General features: G+C 38.6%; 1 protein-coding gene and 1 long non-coding RNA gene across 2 annotated transcripts; both read right to left on the minus strand.

Annotated features, from left to right (window-relative positions):
• Positions 1 to 2,405: 2,405 nt before the first annotated feature.
• LOC131698768 (uncharacterized) lies at positions 2,406 to 6,726 on the minus strand. Its single transcript, XR_009307781.1, has 5 exons — positions 6,567 to 6,726; positions 5,354 to 5,548; positions 4,749 to 4,810; positions 4,186 to 4,291; positions 2,406 to 3,082 (listed from the first exon to the last, which is right to left on the minus strand). It is a non-coding gene; the product is annotated as an uncharacterized LOC131698768 (long non-coding RNA).
• A 181-nt stretch (positions 6,727 to 6,907) lies between these two features.
• Positions 6,908 to 15,616, minus strand: ccdc113 (coiled-coil domain containing 113). Its single transcript, XM_034040825.3, has 9 exons — positions 15,519 to 15,616; positions 14,875 to 15,010; positions 14,003 to 14,167; positions 13,139 to 13,294; positions 12,359 to 12,439; positions 11,172 to 11,327; positions 10,250 to 10,357; positions 9,782 to 9,937; positions 6,908 to 8,221 (listed from the first exon to the last, which is right to left on the minus strand). Exons 1-9 carry the CDS (start codon positions 15,611 to 15,613, stop codon positions 8,141 to 8,143), a joined length of 1,134 nt encoding a protein of 377 aa, XP_033896716.1. The 5' UTR covers positions 15,614 to 15,616; the 3' UTR covers positions 6,908 to 8,140.
• Between the last annotated feature and the right edge of the window lie 1,321 nt (positions 15,617 to 16,937).

Below are 16,937 nucleotides of genomic sequence, written 5' to 3' on the forward strand. Positions count from 1 at the left end.
TGCACTATATCGTGGGATACACTTTGGCATGCTACATGGGGACAAAATGAAACTTTACAAGAAACTTGATTAACACACTTCAGTGGTAATGGAGGGAGTCATCTTTAACTGCACCTCCCCCAGACCTTCCAGAAGAGCTATACCTGAAAGTAACACCCGCTACCACAATGTGTGTTCATGTTAAACCAGACCAGAGGTTTGTGAAGATAAATGGTGTCAACAACTCTAAAGGAGAAACTACTTCACTTAACTTTTCTAGCCATTTAAATGAAAATAGATTGATACAAATTAATATATAAATGTCTATATATAAGTTTTTGTTTTACTGTTGTATTTTTATTTAAAATCTGAAATAATGAGAATATTAATGGTTTACAGTTAAAAATGGAAATGGTGGGCTATGTGATGGGCATTTGAAATACAATTTACACTTTGAACTTTGACCTGAGTTTGCTAGTGTTGCAGTGACATGTAACCCTCTACTCCCTCAGACTTTAATTTTATTCTTGGAGCATGCTCACATTTTTAGTCTCTAATGCCCTGTACAAATGTGTTTATTAACCCTACAAGAACATGTTTATTTTTCCTTCTGTTTTTATTTTAGTTGTTTAAGATGTAGTTTTGTGAAATCCAGATTACTGTGTTGCAATGGATGTACATTCAAGCTATACATATCTGTGTGATCTGTTTAATACTCAGCACTAACAAAATAAACTTTTTCATAAATACCGCTCTGATATTTCATTGTTTAAATAGAGACTTTAGTAAGCTGATCAACACTGTTCTGTTTGCTCTAGCAGTGATCTATATATTGTTGTGGGTGCTCTGACAATGTCAGGCACGCTACATCCATGCTCAGATAGCTATGCATCTAGTAAGACAAATGATAGATGTAATGTACAGAAATGTAGAATGTAATATTCCAGATTGTGTTGCTTCAACCCACAACTGTAATTACTACCAGAGCGACATCATGCATGTTTCTTCACTCAAACACAAGAAAGGTACATAAAGATACTAAGATTTTAATATTTTTTCACAACTGGGTGCAATAGTTTACTAGATCAAGAAAGAACAATTTCTTATATAACTGATTAAAACATGACTTGATTATAGTGCAAAAAAAAAAGGTTTCCAATGAACTGCCTCATAAACATTGCAGATAGTTGTAAGATCTGAAACATCTTCCTTTGGGAATAGCCTCCTGCTCCCTTGAGAACAAAAGACACAGTGGGATTGGTTTTAATTCCTTTAACCTTGCTGCAGGTGCAATGTATCTTGATGGCATGCAGTGCTGTTAATTAAAAAAAAAGAAGGGTTGAAATCTCAATGCTAATCTTGTTCGAAAAACACAGCGTTGCACGTCCCCAAGTGTTGCTACAAGTATTTACGCTTGCAATGTTAAAGTTTGTTTCAAAGCTCATTTCAAAATTGCCGCCACAGTTGCAGATTGCTTAGATTTAAAAGTTGCCTGTTTCTCCTGTGATAATTTTGTCGTATGGCTTCTTTCCTATTAACCAATCAGCTGATTTTCCTATTGACTGACATGCTTTCAGCCAGTAACAGGCTTTGACCCAGAAGACTGCTGGGGTAACCGGGGAAGTAAAGCAGTAACAAGTTCATGGAAGGCAAGGAAACCAAACGTAAACTTGGGAGTAGCACCAGATGTATGTTTTAAAATTAAAATACACGTTTGCTATAGGATTAGTTCCTTTAAAAACTTCACGTTTGAGACCTTTGTAGCTAATGGAAGTGAAAAATTGGTATGGTATTTATGGAATTATTTTGTTAGCTACAATCATTTAAAATGCTCAGTATATATTTCTTTACCCCAGCATGTACAGAAGGCCACTTATAAATTGAGCACACATAAAATCAGCTAACCATGGCTAAATGGTCAAATAAAATTATCTCCACACTTATTTCATACTCCACACTTAACAAAAAGGTGCACTATTATTGAAGCATCAGATTCAGTCTATTTCAGGGTTGCTATAACAGCAGATACTGGAAGTATGTATGCTAGATTCCCCATGTGGTGCCTTCAATTTCTGACTCCCTGATGCTCCAAACTGGCAGGCATTGCTGAGTCATGTGACCGCGGTCCCCTTCCGCTGAGTCAGTACCAGGGTCTTGCTACGGATGTTTGATTACAAAGAGAGGAAACCTTGTTTAAAACAGGAATGATCCAAAATAAAACTGGAACCACAGCAAACAAAACACACACCCAGAGCCACATTACAGCTCCACACAGCAAGATATACCTAGAAATTTGTCAGTTTAGCTCAGGGCTCAAGGTCCAATATATGTATATATATATATATATATATATATATATATATATATATATATATAGATATAGATATACAATTCCTGCTGTTTTGTACAGTAATTGGTTTGCAATAAGCAAGGGAGATTTGTCCAGTGCTAGTCAAATGTTTGTTTGACTTACAAAGTGTGAAAGGCCATAGGCTTCGGCCCATATTGATCCAAGCTGGGGTTGTGAGTGAGGCAAAACTGAAAGAGAGGGCATGTGGTAATTGAAATTTATTGGCCTTCAGGGATGCAGAAGTGAGCCTCAAAGTTCAAACACTTCCTTTTAATGATATTGGCCTTGCTCACAAAGCTCTTACTGGAGAGTAATGTAAAGACTATTTTTACATATATGTTGATATTCACAATAGACTGCTGTTGGTTTTTTTAAAGTGGGAGTTAAAAACGTAATGAATAGGGCCCAGATTCACAACATTCACTAAACAACAAAGATTGTAAACAGATGCTGTATAAATACAGTTTTAGAAACATTAAAGTGGTTCCACTACTGTTATGAAAGTTAAATGTGAAATTAGCTTTTTGATGTACTATTATGATTATTGGTTCACAAAATATTCATGCACTGTGATTTTAAGGAAAGTGACTAAAGAACAATCTCTCTGTGTGACTTGCAAGACACAGTTGCAACCAATGTAAATCTTGAGCCTGTTTTTCAATCTTTAAAATAGCTTGCTTTAAGCACACACCTTCCACGACTTGGGGGTGTTAGGTTTCAAGTACCTCAAAGAATATCCACTGAAACGAGGTTCTGTAAAGAAAAAGACAGCATCAGTAATGACCACTTCATTTCATAGCATTGGTCCCTGTGTTTTTATACCTGATTGGGGACATGATATTGTGAAACTGTGTTCAGATCCTTTCCAATACAATATTCTGGCACACCTATCAACTATGAAAATTAAGATAACAAAGCTGTCAGCGCTACAGCAGGAACCGAAAAGCTGAAGGGTTATTTATCTTTAGTAATCTTTAGGCTTCTTTCAAAGCTGCTCAAGGAATACATTTAATTATTTCATAATGTCTTCAGTTATTTATACAAGGCACTCTGTCTGTAGCTCAGGTTATCGATTGGTCTACTGAATAAGGCCCTGGGTACATCTGTGCTTCCAGGATTATCTCCAAACAAACTGAAAACATCTGCGCCTCTCTGCATAAACAAATCCCTTTTTCCTCCTGGAAAACCTCCTGTTTAAATATTTTCTTAAACTATCTTATGAAATGTTTATATAACTACCCATAAAAATGTAATCAAATAAAATATAAATATTTCAGTTTTCAATGTTAATCAACAAAAAATAAATACATTTTAAACTCCTTTATGCTCACCAAAGAATTACAATTTAAAAAAAAAACAAAAAAACATACATTTGAAATAATTGGCAATTTGGATGCTTACAGCAATAACAAAAGCCTATATCAGTGGGCAAAATGATAACCTGTGACCATCAAAATCATTCAGTCATTACATTCCACACACCATTGAGTTACAGAATACAATGACAGCTGGTTTCACAGACTGTGATGACAGCTTCTCCCTTTCACAGGTAGATGGAGACTGAGTTTCACCCTTTCACTTTTTTTCTTTTTAATGTATATTTAGAATGTATAGCAGATCAAGCAAACCCAGAAAAGAATTTGCTACGTTGTTATACAGTTTGTACCACAGTGGTTTAAAATAAATAAGCAAAAACAACCAGTTTTTTAAACCACAAAATAAACAATACACATTTTGTAACAGTTTCTAATGTTTTAAAACTGGCCCCTAATGCCAGTTATTGTGTGAAAGCAGGTTGTAAAAAAACAACACAGCTGCTTGTTTACCTGCCTTATCCACCATGGGCAATGTAATACCTGTGGAGGGACGGCTAGCTGACCAGGCCACTGTACTATCCAGAAGGAGGCGCTGTTCTGCAGTGGAGGGGTATGTTGACCTCAGATATTTGTTGCGGAAAGTGTCCTGAACTCAGAGAAAATGATATGAGTAAAATGTGTCTGTCTGTCTCTACATCTTTATAGCTCTATCTAGAAGGTTGACAACATATGAATATCAATGTGAGAAGCTAATTTATAAGTAGGTAGAACTAGATTTCCATTGGATAGTATTGGAGCCATTCCATGTTTTACTACGAGCTTACTTGCAACTATGATGATAATGTTTAGGTGTGACTAATTAGGCTTGGCTTGTAAAATCTGGAATGGCTCAGACTGTTATGCAATGGGAGTCCTTCAAGCCACGCTATAAGCATGATATACTATTCTGCACCATTATCTTTTCATTTGAATTCTCTACAAACTAAAAAATGTGGCTATACCATTCTCCCCCATCCAGTATCTGCGGTGTGTATGTACAACCTCTCATCAATGTCTGTATGTACGCTGTACTGCTATCTACAGTGTTTTTGTATCTGACTCACAGTGACAATGAAGTGTCTCTTGGGAAGCTTGTGGCAACAGCTGGACCAGTCCCTGAAGTCCTCTGAGAGAGAGAGAGAGAGAGAGAGTCGATGGCTGACCCTTGAGCTGCAGTGCCCTTATCCTGAAGGACGGTGTTGAGTTACAGTAACTCTTACCAGTGGTGAGCAGCACTACCGCTATCTTTATGTTCCTGTTCCATCTTCGTTTTTCAGGGGCTGACAAAAAACAGTACTAAAAAACCTTTTTTAATAAATTACCTTTGATTTATTTTTAAGCTGACTCCAGTTCTTTATTAAAACCTCATGAACCATGTTAATTGTGCAACAGTTTACAGGGCCTTTGCTACTTAATGCAATTTTAAAGGTTGTCAATCATATCTGACGCTTTCCTATGGTTGACTTTGGATGCCAGTATCTCAGTATATCAACGTCTCTGTTGTATAATTAACAGGTTTCACGGTGTTACAATGAAAAACACCACTCAAATACGTAACCTAATAGCTGAGTGAAATTTTATAGTATTTTTTAAGCCCCTGAACATAAAAGAGCAAGCCTGTTTATAAAGCAGGCTCTATCTTTCCTTTAGTTGCTGTGTAGTACCTTACCTCGGCTGCAGGGGGTGGTGGTGCGGCTGTGCTCGTCTGGGAGCCGTTGAGTCAGTGTCCATGTCCATGCGGCGCAGGGTGGGCAGGTGGGGGTGGTACAGGGTGTCTTTGACCCCCGACAGCATTGTCCAGGGGGGTGAGTTGGAACGGCAAGCTGAGTGTCCCCACATGCCTTGGCTAATCCGTGGACTGTCTCTATAGGGTGAGGAGGTAAGAGGACTGCACAGTTTCAGGGAGCGTCATTTCCAACCAGTAAAGAATTTAGTTAGCTTGGCCCATGTATAATATTGTTCACTGTCAGTGGTAGGCCACAACTCATACGATTTTGTTATTTCGGTTTCTAAATGGGCCAATTGTTTTTGAGAATCAGAAAAATGGAGTGGACTTGCCCTGCTAGTGGAACATCATTTAATTTTTACAAACACTACACGTGTCAGTTACTTACTTACAATACTATACTTCAAACTGAGGAGGTGGACTTGCCCCATAGCAATTAACTGAGCTAGCAATTGACTGGAATGCATACACAGTGGAAGATATATGCAGTGTTGAATGACCAAAAAAGCCTAAAATAAACATGTCTTCCAAACAGTCTGATAATTAAACTTGACTGATAGGCTCCTCACTTGCAAAACTGTCTACAAAACCAAAAGCCAATATTCTAAAGTGCTTGTTTGGGCTAGAGATATTTTCTAAAAGAAATATGGCAATTTCCCCAATTGCCAGAAATAACAGTTTGAGATTCACTTTGAACAACACAAAGGAGGCCTGCCAACAATAGTAATATGGTCAGGATGCCAGGGTTAACACCCTGATCTCCTTCAGACCACACCCTGTGATCTCTGTCTATGGGGATTCTTACTGAGTTTCTTCATAGTTCTGTAATGCCATGACTAAAAAAACACTATTCTTCTCTCACACGCTCTGTCAACCTGCACTCTGATAATGCGCATTAAAGCTCTTAATTCACAACCTAATTATCAGATAATAAAAACATTCAACTCTCACTGCCATTACTCTGCACCATTGTCATCTAAGCATAACAACACACTTAACTGTCCACTGCTTTCAACTACTCATACATGCCAAACTCAGAACTCCAGAACGGTCACCCTGCATCATAAACAGCTCCTTCTGGCCACATCGGAAATGGAAAATTAAATCCACATTTCTCCACTTATACCCAGTAATGAAAATAACCCACAAAACCTACCTGTGTCTGACTCCTGTCTAAACCAGTTACAATCCGAAGTCAATTCTCTGAAGTGCAAGTTTGCCTTATTAATGACCCTTGGTCACTGAATCTTTGCGTCCCCTAGCAAAGGTTGCTAAGCAACAAGTCCAGTGTCCTGCCTGTTACCTAGTGATCAGGGGCCATTTATATACCAGGTCTTGACTTTTACAAAAGTAGATACAATACCTTTGGACTGGAACCTTAATCTATTACCAATGAAAACTGGAGAGTATGGTGTAAATTGACCACTTAATCATTCACCTGTTGTGGTCTGCTTATGGTATTTACTTTCAAGGTCACTAGACACTCAAATATTACAGTTAGTTTTAATGTTCAATTGGTATTTTAGACATACTACTTAATAATTATAATAATAATACATTTTATTTATATAGTGCTTTTCATTTAAAAATCACAAAGCACTTCAAAAAGCAGCATAAAAACAAACATTTCAATAGACAAACAGTAAAAACAACAAATCAATTACAGAAAGCCAATCGAAAGACTTAAGTTTTAAGATTAGATTTAAAAACATCAACTGAGTCACAATTTCTCAAATAGACCGGCAGGGCGTTCCATAGGCGTGGGGCTAGAGAGCAGAAAGCCTGATCACCCACAGTGTGCAGACGAGTCCTAGGCACAGACAAAACAACACTGTTACCAGATCGCAATTTTCGTTTAGCTATGTGGTACTGAAGGAGATCCCTAAGACAGGCAGGGCCTTAAGAATGTAAGGATTTATAAGTTAGTAATAAAACCTTAAAATCAATCCTATATTTGACTGGCAGCCAGTGGAGCGAAGTAAGGACAGGAGATATATGCTCATTTATAGTCCTCTCGAGTAAAACTGATAGAACAGAAGATTCCAGACAGTAATTAGATTTCAGATTTATTAAGGCCAGTCGAGGGACCAACAAAATGTGGCTTTCATAGGGGGGATGGCCTTACTATTGAAGATTTTGTTGTTGTTGTTGTTTTACTGTTTCTATTGTCCCGTTTATCTGTGTTAGGATTGTGCACTTTTTCCATTGGAACAATCTTCATATCAGCAGGGTATGGTTTTGAGAGTTGAACTTGCTTTGTAACCGGTTGATCCAGCTTTTTGGTAATTATGGCTTCTGAAACCAGTAGCAGGTTATTGGTGGTTTTACCCACATACTGTTTATTGCAGTCAGTATGTTTGCAGAAGAAATGTCCTTGGTAGTTCCAAGGTCAGTGTTTAGAGCTATAGGCAACTATGTAGAAGTTATGTGTTATGTAAGGCTGAATTACCCATCTGGTACAGTGTAAGATGGCACTGTTGTGAATGGGGATCTGGTGTAATAGCGAAGTATCGTTCATTTTGATTTCTTGTGGACCGAGTGTCTCATTGACCGTAGCAAGTAACATAACTAACAACAATATATTGCTCAATAAATTATGTGTTTTTTTTAAAGGATTGAACAAATGAATGTTACAAAATGAGTCTTTTGCTCTGCGTTCTGGCTGATGATTTGATGTCCTTTCTGGTATGTTTATTGTCTCTGGGGGAGAATTGCCAGCTGAGCTCTCCTTTAGACATGAGGCCAGTCCAGGGCTCTGCCATTTGCCATTTTCAGCTTGTTCCATGTCTGGATGTGTGTCTTCAAAGCCATCTGAAAATACAAGAAAAAAACAAACAAACTAATCCGTAAGAGCTACACAGATAGTGGTTATAATTTACACAGGTTAATGTACAAAAGTTTTTTGCAAGGGGGCATTCCTGAAACTCTATTTTCTTCCATAACTTTAAATGCAGGATTTAGAATACTGCCAATTGTTCCAAGAAAATGCATGACATTGTCCGTATCGCAGCGTTATATTTTTAAACATATTGCTAACTTTTGCAGACATTTTTAATCACACATATTTCCACAGGTTAATACATTTTTCAACATTTACTCTGGAACGTTAAACAGGAGAAAGATAATTTATTTTACATAGATATGGGTGACAGATATGCAGTGTATCCAGATCATGCTCCCTCCTGCAACAATGCTGGTTTTGTGTTCCAGCAATACGCCACTCATTTCAATCAGAGCACCAGCATTGTTGCAGAATACAGTGCAATTTATACAATTAATAACTACATGTCTTTGTAACGGTGCGAGATCTGTAGGGTCGGGAGCCCTGTAGGATCCCCCTGTCAATCATGGCAATGACACAGAGAGGTTGGGTGAGGGTGTGTTCTCTCCCTCTCTCTGAGTGGTCGGGAGGCGGGCCTTGTGGGGGTGCCTGACCTATACAAACTGTGCTTTGTTATTCCTCAGCCCCGCCCATCTAGGAAGAATAACAGTGACAGTCCTGGTCGTGAGGGTCTGGAGACAACAAAAGGACAGGCAAACGAGGCTGAGGAAGAAAGCCAACCCAGAGAAGAAAATAAATAAAATAATCTGTATTCACGTACCTGTATATCAGGACGTGTGTAGTTAGTGGGGAAACCCTGGGCAACCCTATATAGTATAGTAGGGGAATAACAAAGCGCAGGCTGAAGACCCGAGCCGTGCGGGTAGCGACGGTGGGGGAATGCTGCAGGAGCAGCACCTTTTATTTTGTAGTTTTGTTATTGTGTTTTATTTTCCTTTTTACTTTCGCCCTTTTGTTTGTACTATTATTTGGAGCACCTGTGTGTGCACTGTTAATGAATGGCCAACCTTTTACTATTGCTGGTATTGGGTTGTGCTCTGGAGTCAGTGCTACAGTGCCACCTTGTGGCATAAATAAATCTGTGCGCCAAGTGGCATTTTCAACTACAGTTCTGTCTTGTGTCCACTGAATTCCCACACCCTCCCACAGTCTTAAAATAAGGGGCTCATTTTTATTTAACAACAACAAAAAATCCACAATTTTCAGAGAAATACAGATACAGCTGTATATGGGCAGCAGTGTGGAGTAGCGGTTAGGGCTCTGGACTCTTGACCAGAGGGTCGTGGGTTCAATCCCCAATGGGGACACTGCTGCTGTACCCTTGAGCAAGGTACTTTACCTAGATTGCTCCAGTAAAAACCCACCTGTATAAATGGGTAATTGTATGTAAAAATAATGTGTAAAGAAAATAATGTAATTGTATGTAAAAATAATGTGATATCTTGTAACAATTGTAAGTTGCCCTGGATAAGGGCGTCTGCTAAGAAATAAATAATAATGAAAACATTTTTTAAATGTGCCTCACTCACCTCTGAGATCTCTACCTTACGCTCCCAGATGTGAACACTTTGCTCCAGATCACTGTGGCTGGCTTTCCCAGTGACGTAGTCCAGGACATTGGGGACCTGGTAATCTGATAGCTGGCCTCGCAGCCTTTTGTTCATGGTCTCTGCCTTGGAACGCTCCTGTGTCGGAGAGGAATGCACCCACAAGTGAAGCAATCCATCCAGGATGTGCAGGCACCAGTGGCTTGTATTATGTGTTAAAGTATGTTATGGAATTGGCATTTATGTCTGCTTCTGTGGCGTTGTGTCTGAGTTATCAATACAATAATACCTTTTTTTTTTTAAACGAATTACTGTCTGGGACCCTGTGTTCTATAACCTTAATTACTTTTTAAAACTGATAAAAAATAATATTCCAGGCAGTAACAAACTGCTCTAGATAGCTGGCATGTGTTATGAGTCTGGTAATAACCCCCTTCTCTGGAGACTTACCTCCTCTACTTGTATCGTTTCAGCCGCTATTTTCATCAGCATTTCCTTCCTTGATAAAAGCTCGCTGGTCAGATTGTTTGACTCTGAGGTCATATTCTGCAGCTTTTTCTAAAACATAATGAACACCTGATGATTATTATTATTATTTATTTCTTAGCAGACGCCCTTATCCAGGGCGACTTACAATTGTTACAAGATATCACATTATACATTATTTTACATTATACAGATATCACATTATTTTACATACAATTACCCATTTATACAGTTGGGTTTTTACTGGAGCAATCTAGATAAAGTACCTTGCTCAAGGGTACAACAGCAGTGTCCCCCACTGGGGATTGAACCCATAACCCTCCGGTCAAGAGTCCAGAGCCCTAACCACTACTCCACACTGCTGCCCTGATAGAATCATTTAAAAGAAGGGGCTACACAAATTGGTATGTAAAAGAGGATAAGTAAACCTTTAAGGCATCATTAAAGAGCAGCCCATGTTTTTAACTTTCATGCAACTTTAAATGCTGCTATGAGGAAAAAAGATCACTTCAAAAGTCACTGCAGCGCTTCAGATGATGGGAAAATAAATTCTAGGACTATCACCGCCCATAAAGTGCCCTGTAGATATGTAGTATATAGACTTTATAACCACCCTGTATTAAAAGACTGTGAATAGTTTAGCTCATCATATTCTCAATGCTGAAAAAAAACAAAAAAACAGTAACATATTTCTAATTTTGTGTCTTAATTTACTTTAACTCCCTTATTTAAAACAGCAATCTATTTTTATCATATTTCTGATAATTGCCAAAAAAAACATGGTGGATTGCTCCATACACATTTTTTATGTCCCCTAAACAAGGTATAGAAATTGGTTTGCAGTGCCCAGATCACTGACAGTGCTGTTCACTCCAGCAGCCCTCACCTTGTATGCATTGAGGACCTGCAGGGTGTTCCCAGCCAGCAGTTTCAGCCCCAGCAGGTCCTGGTTCCTCTCGTCAATCTTCTCCAGGTACTGGCTGTTCTCGATCTTCAGCTGCTGAAAATCCACCTCGTGCAGAGCCTCACCCATCTCCTCTTTCTGAAAGGAGATGCCCCATAGCCGATCAATATCCCTCCTTCTACAACAGCCAAGTTCTGGGAAATGCTACATAGTTTATGGACTATTTAAATCCAAACTGCACAAGAGATTAGTCAAACCGAGGTGTCAAACAATGTTAATATCCAAAAAGAATCATGTTGTTCCATATGGTTCTTAATACTGTATAAGAAATAAAGCAAATACAGTACACCCTCACTACAATGAACCTGTTGGGGTCCAAGCCTTTTGTTCATTATATCAAAATGAACAACAAACTGTTGGAGTAAGTTAATGAGATGAGATTGTGAATAAAAGTAGAATTCCATGTACCTGTTCATCTCATGTATGCAGTATTCTGCCTTTGCTTTATCCTATTCGTTAAAGAGTTAAAACGCAGAACAAAAAGCAAAAATCCCAAATCGAAGCTTAACTTTTATTCAAAATCAATCTGATATGAATCGTTTCAAAGTGCACCAAATCTTAATCCAACCTGCAAGATCTGTATTCCAAATCAATCCGATATGAAAAGTTTAACACGAAAAGTTGATCAGATTGCTGTTTTTTCTTTAATCAATTTTGCTTTGCCGCATGGTTGCTGAACAAGCCAAAACACAGTGCTTTTTGACAACCTATATTCACGACAGAGATATGCCTGCGTTACACCTTTTTTCAAACAATCTATAGTTTTCAGCTTTGGTGCAACATAAAATGATTTCCGTTGCGGAGGAAGTTACACTGTGTGTGCTTTTTATTAAGACAAAACTGTTGACTTCACTGCAGAGGTGGCATCCCGTGCGTACAGACCGGGATGTTGACAGTGTGTGTTTATATTGTCTTATAGCCGGAGGTTCGTTATAATGAAGGCCGTTATAGCGAGGGTGTACTGTACTTCATTTAACTAGATTGGGCCAATAAAAAATATATAGGTATTGGATTTGATGGTCTTGCATGAATGAGGATTAAAACAGCTACTGATCACTAAACTAGGTACCAACGTCACACCAGCCTGTCCAACGCCAGAGTGCCCCTACCTGCTTGAGTTGCATCTGCAGCTTCCTCTTCTGCACCTTCAGGGCTGCTTTCTTGAGCCGTAGCTTCTCTATGAGTGTATCCTGTTGGAGAGGCAGAGACAGCAGTGTCACACCAGGAATCTGAGGAACGCTGGGTACTCTCCACAAATCCACACAGATCCACACAGCCCAGCCACAACTGCCCACGGTTAGTGGCATCAAGGAAAGACTAATAAACAAGTATGTGTAGTGGAACATTTCTATTGTGTTAATTTCAACTACATTTCACAAACACACGCTTCATTCATATATATATATATTAAAACTATCAATATTTTCTCATCTGCCTGAATATTACTGTTTTTAAATTTTACATTGTGAAACAGAATCTCACGTACCTTGGCAAGCACCATCACTGATTTCTGCAATGAATGGCCTGCATACACTGAAGTCTACACACAACATAATTTCACTATACTGTACATCTTCAAGTTTAGCCATTGAGCATCACTATAGAATAAACACTGCAATGACAGAGCCAACCTTATTTACATCCCACAGGTCAAATTATGACCAGCGAAATCCCTGGGCAGGGCTACAGACTTTAAACACACCTCTATGGTTCCATTACCCATTATTTATTTATTTGTAATCTGAGTGGGTCAAATAACCATTGGCTCAGAATTTGGTCCTCCTGAGCGGTAACTCTTTTGCTAACTTTGAAATCTGAGTGCATGAAAACAAACAATTGTGGATTACTAGCAAATATCAATATGTCGATCCCTCAGATACTTGACTCACCTTTGTTCGGGACTTGTCCTCAATGTAGCGTATCACTTTCTCCGCCCCCATCATGACCCCCTTCCTCTCAAGCATCGATCTCCCGATGTCTCGGTCAAACTCGTATGAGGCTTTCTTCAACTCACACATTCGGATTTCACTTTCTTCTACGGTGGCCTACAGAACACAAATACTGTTTAATCAGTAGGGAGGGGTTACATTACAGCTTCACAAAGTTCTCAGCTACTCCTGTCCTCTCCCAGTAGCGGCTTGTAAAAAAGGGGGGGGGGGGGGGGTTATACCCGTTGACAGAGTGGAGAGGCATGGAGGTTGTTTTCGAAACACCAGGGAAATAATCAAACACTGACCCACGCGGTGGTCAGATGTTAAGGAACAGACTTGAAGCACATCTGCCTCTGAGAAGCCAGTTATAGTACGTTGTCCCTATACAGAAAATGGCTGCTAACATGAGTTTGTCGAATTATAAACAGATTTTTTTTTTTATTAGCCATGGAAGAATTTAGTGAGATCAAGGATGCTCTGTCAGTTACATTCAAACAGATACCTCAGTGCTACTTCCAATCAACTCCCTGGTCACATGAAGGAATAAAGTTGTCATCGAAAACACGTCAGTCACAGGAAAAGCAGTCATTTTATCATTAATAAATACTTTGAAATACCATTCAAAATCAAATGCATGTTTAGCATACTGTCTGCAACTTTCATATAGGAAAATTTGAAATTTACAAAGTGAAGTCACACTGCCTCCCAGGCCCCTTACCTTTACCCAATCGCTAACACATAGCCTCCCAGTCCCTCAGCTCTAACCACTCTGTTTTTCAGCCTAGTATCAGTTTATGGAGTGCTTTGGCTGGAGTCTCGTACCTTGTAGTTGCTGAGAACTCGCTCGGATCCCTCCTTCAGTCTCTCCAGAGCATCTCTCATCTCCTCCAGCTCCCGCTGGGCAACATCGCATTTCTGCTCCACGGTCAGCCGGACCAATCGCTCTGCTGTCATGGAGCGGCTCTTTGACTTGCGCCGGCCTCGGAACTGTGTGGGGGCAGAAAAATACTTAAAACTAGAAATGGGAGCATCAGTGAGCAAAAACAAATCTAAAAGGAATGTCATATCAGATCAAATGGTTTGTAAACATTAAGGAAAATGCAAATGTGAAAAAGATCAGAGGTTAAAACAATGGGCCAGTGAAACGGTTCATGTCTACTTGACACTTCCTGTAATGTGACTTTATTGAGAGAATCATAGAATATAGCTGTGTGCCAGCTATGAAGTCCTTATGTCAAAGCATGTGGTCTGTTCTTTGATATGGCCAGAGGTTAAGCCAATGTGGCAGTGAAAAGGTACATTTTTAATGGACAGCACCAGTAATGGAACCTAACTAGGAAAATCAAAGATCCCAGCAGTGTACCAAACATTAAGACAATAACTCAATGCACAGGCTCTATACTTAAGAATTTGCCTGCCATATTAGGTAATAAGTCATGTTTGCCAACATATTTAGCATGCAGATTTAAATGGTTTCAGAGATATGAGGCATTAACACTGGCTGCTGGATCTTTTTAAAACAACTGGCATGAAAGGGTTTTGTTGTTCACCCACGACTGACCTTGACCCAGAGAATTACCGATGTTAACCCATGTTTATTATTCGCAGTTGTTGAAATTATCCCTCTATCAGTTATCATAAGTAGTTTACAAAATATTGTTAATAAAATAAAAGTTTTTTATTCGTTCCCTTACCTGGGAAAATTCCTGTGCGGACAAGCCAAGAAGAGGCTGCTCTGCCAAGGGCTGTGGCAACAGGTCCTTGGGGTCAATCCGAGAGAAGTACCTCTCAAACACTTCTGTCTCTGCTTTGATAGCGGCATTGGAATGGCTGCAGCATAAAAAACAAGCGTTAGCTTTTAGCCTGGTGGTGTGGTTCAACATACTAATATTTGTATTGGTGAAATGGTCAAAAGGTCAAATAAAGTTATTTTCCATGCAAAATTTTGTTTTCCACGCCACAATGATACAGCTGGTTGGAACGGAGGCAAAAAGAATGTCAAGTGGAAAGAACCAGTTAGATTTGTTACTCAAGGTGTTATTTTTATTTTTATGATAGTGAATTGAATTGCTTTGTGAAAGTGCTTTTACTAGTGTAAAAAAAAAAAAAAAAACATCAGGAAAAAAGGAGATATTTCCTCACAGACCGTAAGCCGTTTGTGTTCTTAAATTACTGATTTGGAATTTTGAATTTACAGCATGAACTGGCGACAAAGCCAACACTTTGATAACATGGACGGCTGGTGACAACTGCCCACCGACAGAATCTTTGTAAATTCTCGTTTGCAGCCATAAGAACTTTTTTTATATAAATAAATAAAATAATGTGTTTTGACTACCTGAGTTCCTCCGCAAGATCCAGTAGTTGCTGGTCTTCAAACTCGTAAATCAGCGGGCGACCTTCGCTTTGGGTGTCTGAATCTACCTCCGCCATGGTTGCTAGGGTAAACTTTGAGAGCTAAAGATAACACAGCGATTGACTATGTATCTATGGTAACGGTAGATACAGCGTATCAATGGTTGTCTTGGAAATAATTCATGAATGTATTGTATGTGTGTATGTAATATAACATATAAATAGGGTTTCACGTCTAGGATGGACAGTCCTTAATGTCCAGTCCAGTTGTCTCAGAAATATTTTAATAGCACATGTTTGTGTAAAAACATGTATGTATGTATGTATTATTATTATTATTATTATTATTATTATTATTATTATTATTATTATTATTATTTACACAATTACTTAAGTAATTTTGCTGCTGTGCTACAAGGTTCTGCCTTTCAGACTCTGACACAACGGTAAATCGAGAGGACTTTTTTTTTTTTTTTTTAAAAACAAATAAACTTTCTATTTGAACATCGTCTACTTGAACTTTCAAAGCACTTTGAAACTGTCAGATAATTCTTAAAAGTTCATTCCATTTACATCAGATCGCGCCTGTAATCAGAAATATCAGCGCGATCTGTCGTCCTATAGGGATTACAGTATAGTACTGTCGTCACAGTAGGGATTACAGTATAGTACTGTCGTCACAGTAGGGATTACAGTATAGTACTGTCGTCAGTAGTAGCCTGTAATAATAGAATTAAGAATAGGGTTTTATAGTCTTAACAATATTCTCCCACCTTTTATCTGTCCTTCATAAATGTTTACCAGGCTTTAAAAAAAAAGCAATCTAGAAAAGTAAAACACGGATATTATTATTATGCATCTTTAAGTGATGCGCTCTGCTTTTACAAAAAAGGTATTGTTGACAGTCTAATTAGTTTACATTCCCTGAGGTGTTCATCTTAAACTTACACCTACTTTAAAACATGCTCAGCACTTGCTATTTCTTGTAGCTGTAGGTTAAACATTACAGCTCATAATCCCACTAAGGCCTTTAATATGTAAAAACTATTGTTACATTTCCACAGCAATATTTTTTGCACCTGAAAGAAACAACTCAATCATTTCAGTTTTACTGGTACTTTGGCAGCAGCCGGCCTGACTTGGATTTGCTGTTTGTCAGAAGCAAATAGACTTGGTCCTGTGGAAGGAGAACCTAAAGGGACACTGAGGGTTATTTCGAAACCCTTAAGTGTAAAACATTTGTAAAATATTATCTGTTTTGAAAGGCGAAAAAAGCTCTTAAAGTTATAAAACTGAAAAATAAAAATAATAAAAGAAAACACACCAGCACATTTGTCTTCAAATGTTCCTGAAAATCTACATTTTACAGAGATCGATAGCGTGTGGTGTTTGTGTAGTTGAA

Source organism: Acipenser ruthenus, chromosome 19 (assembly GCF_902713425.1).
Source record: "Acipenser ruthenus chromosome 19, fAciRut3.2 maternal haplotype, whole genome shotgun sequence".
NCBI lineage: Eukaryota > Metazoa > Chordata > Actinopteri > Acipenseriformes > Acipenseridae > Acipenser > Acipenser ruthenus.

Excerpts from the sequence above, each read along its gene's own strand:
- ccdc113 (XM_034040825.3), bottom strand. The coding sequence starts at position 15,613 with ATGGCGGAGGTAGATTCAGACACCCAAAGCGAAGGTCGCCCGCTGATT. Across the intron at positions 15,011-15,518 it reads GATCTTGCGGAGGAACTCAG|CCATTCCAATGCCGCTATCA; the intron begins GTAGTCAAAACA and ends TTTATGCTGCAG. Across the intron at positions 14,168-14,874 it reads CCGCACAGGAATTTTCCCAG|TTCCGAGGCCGGCGCAAGTC; the intron begins GTAAGGGAACGA and ends GCCCCCACACAG.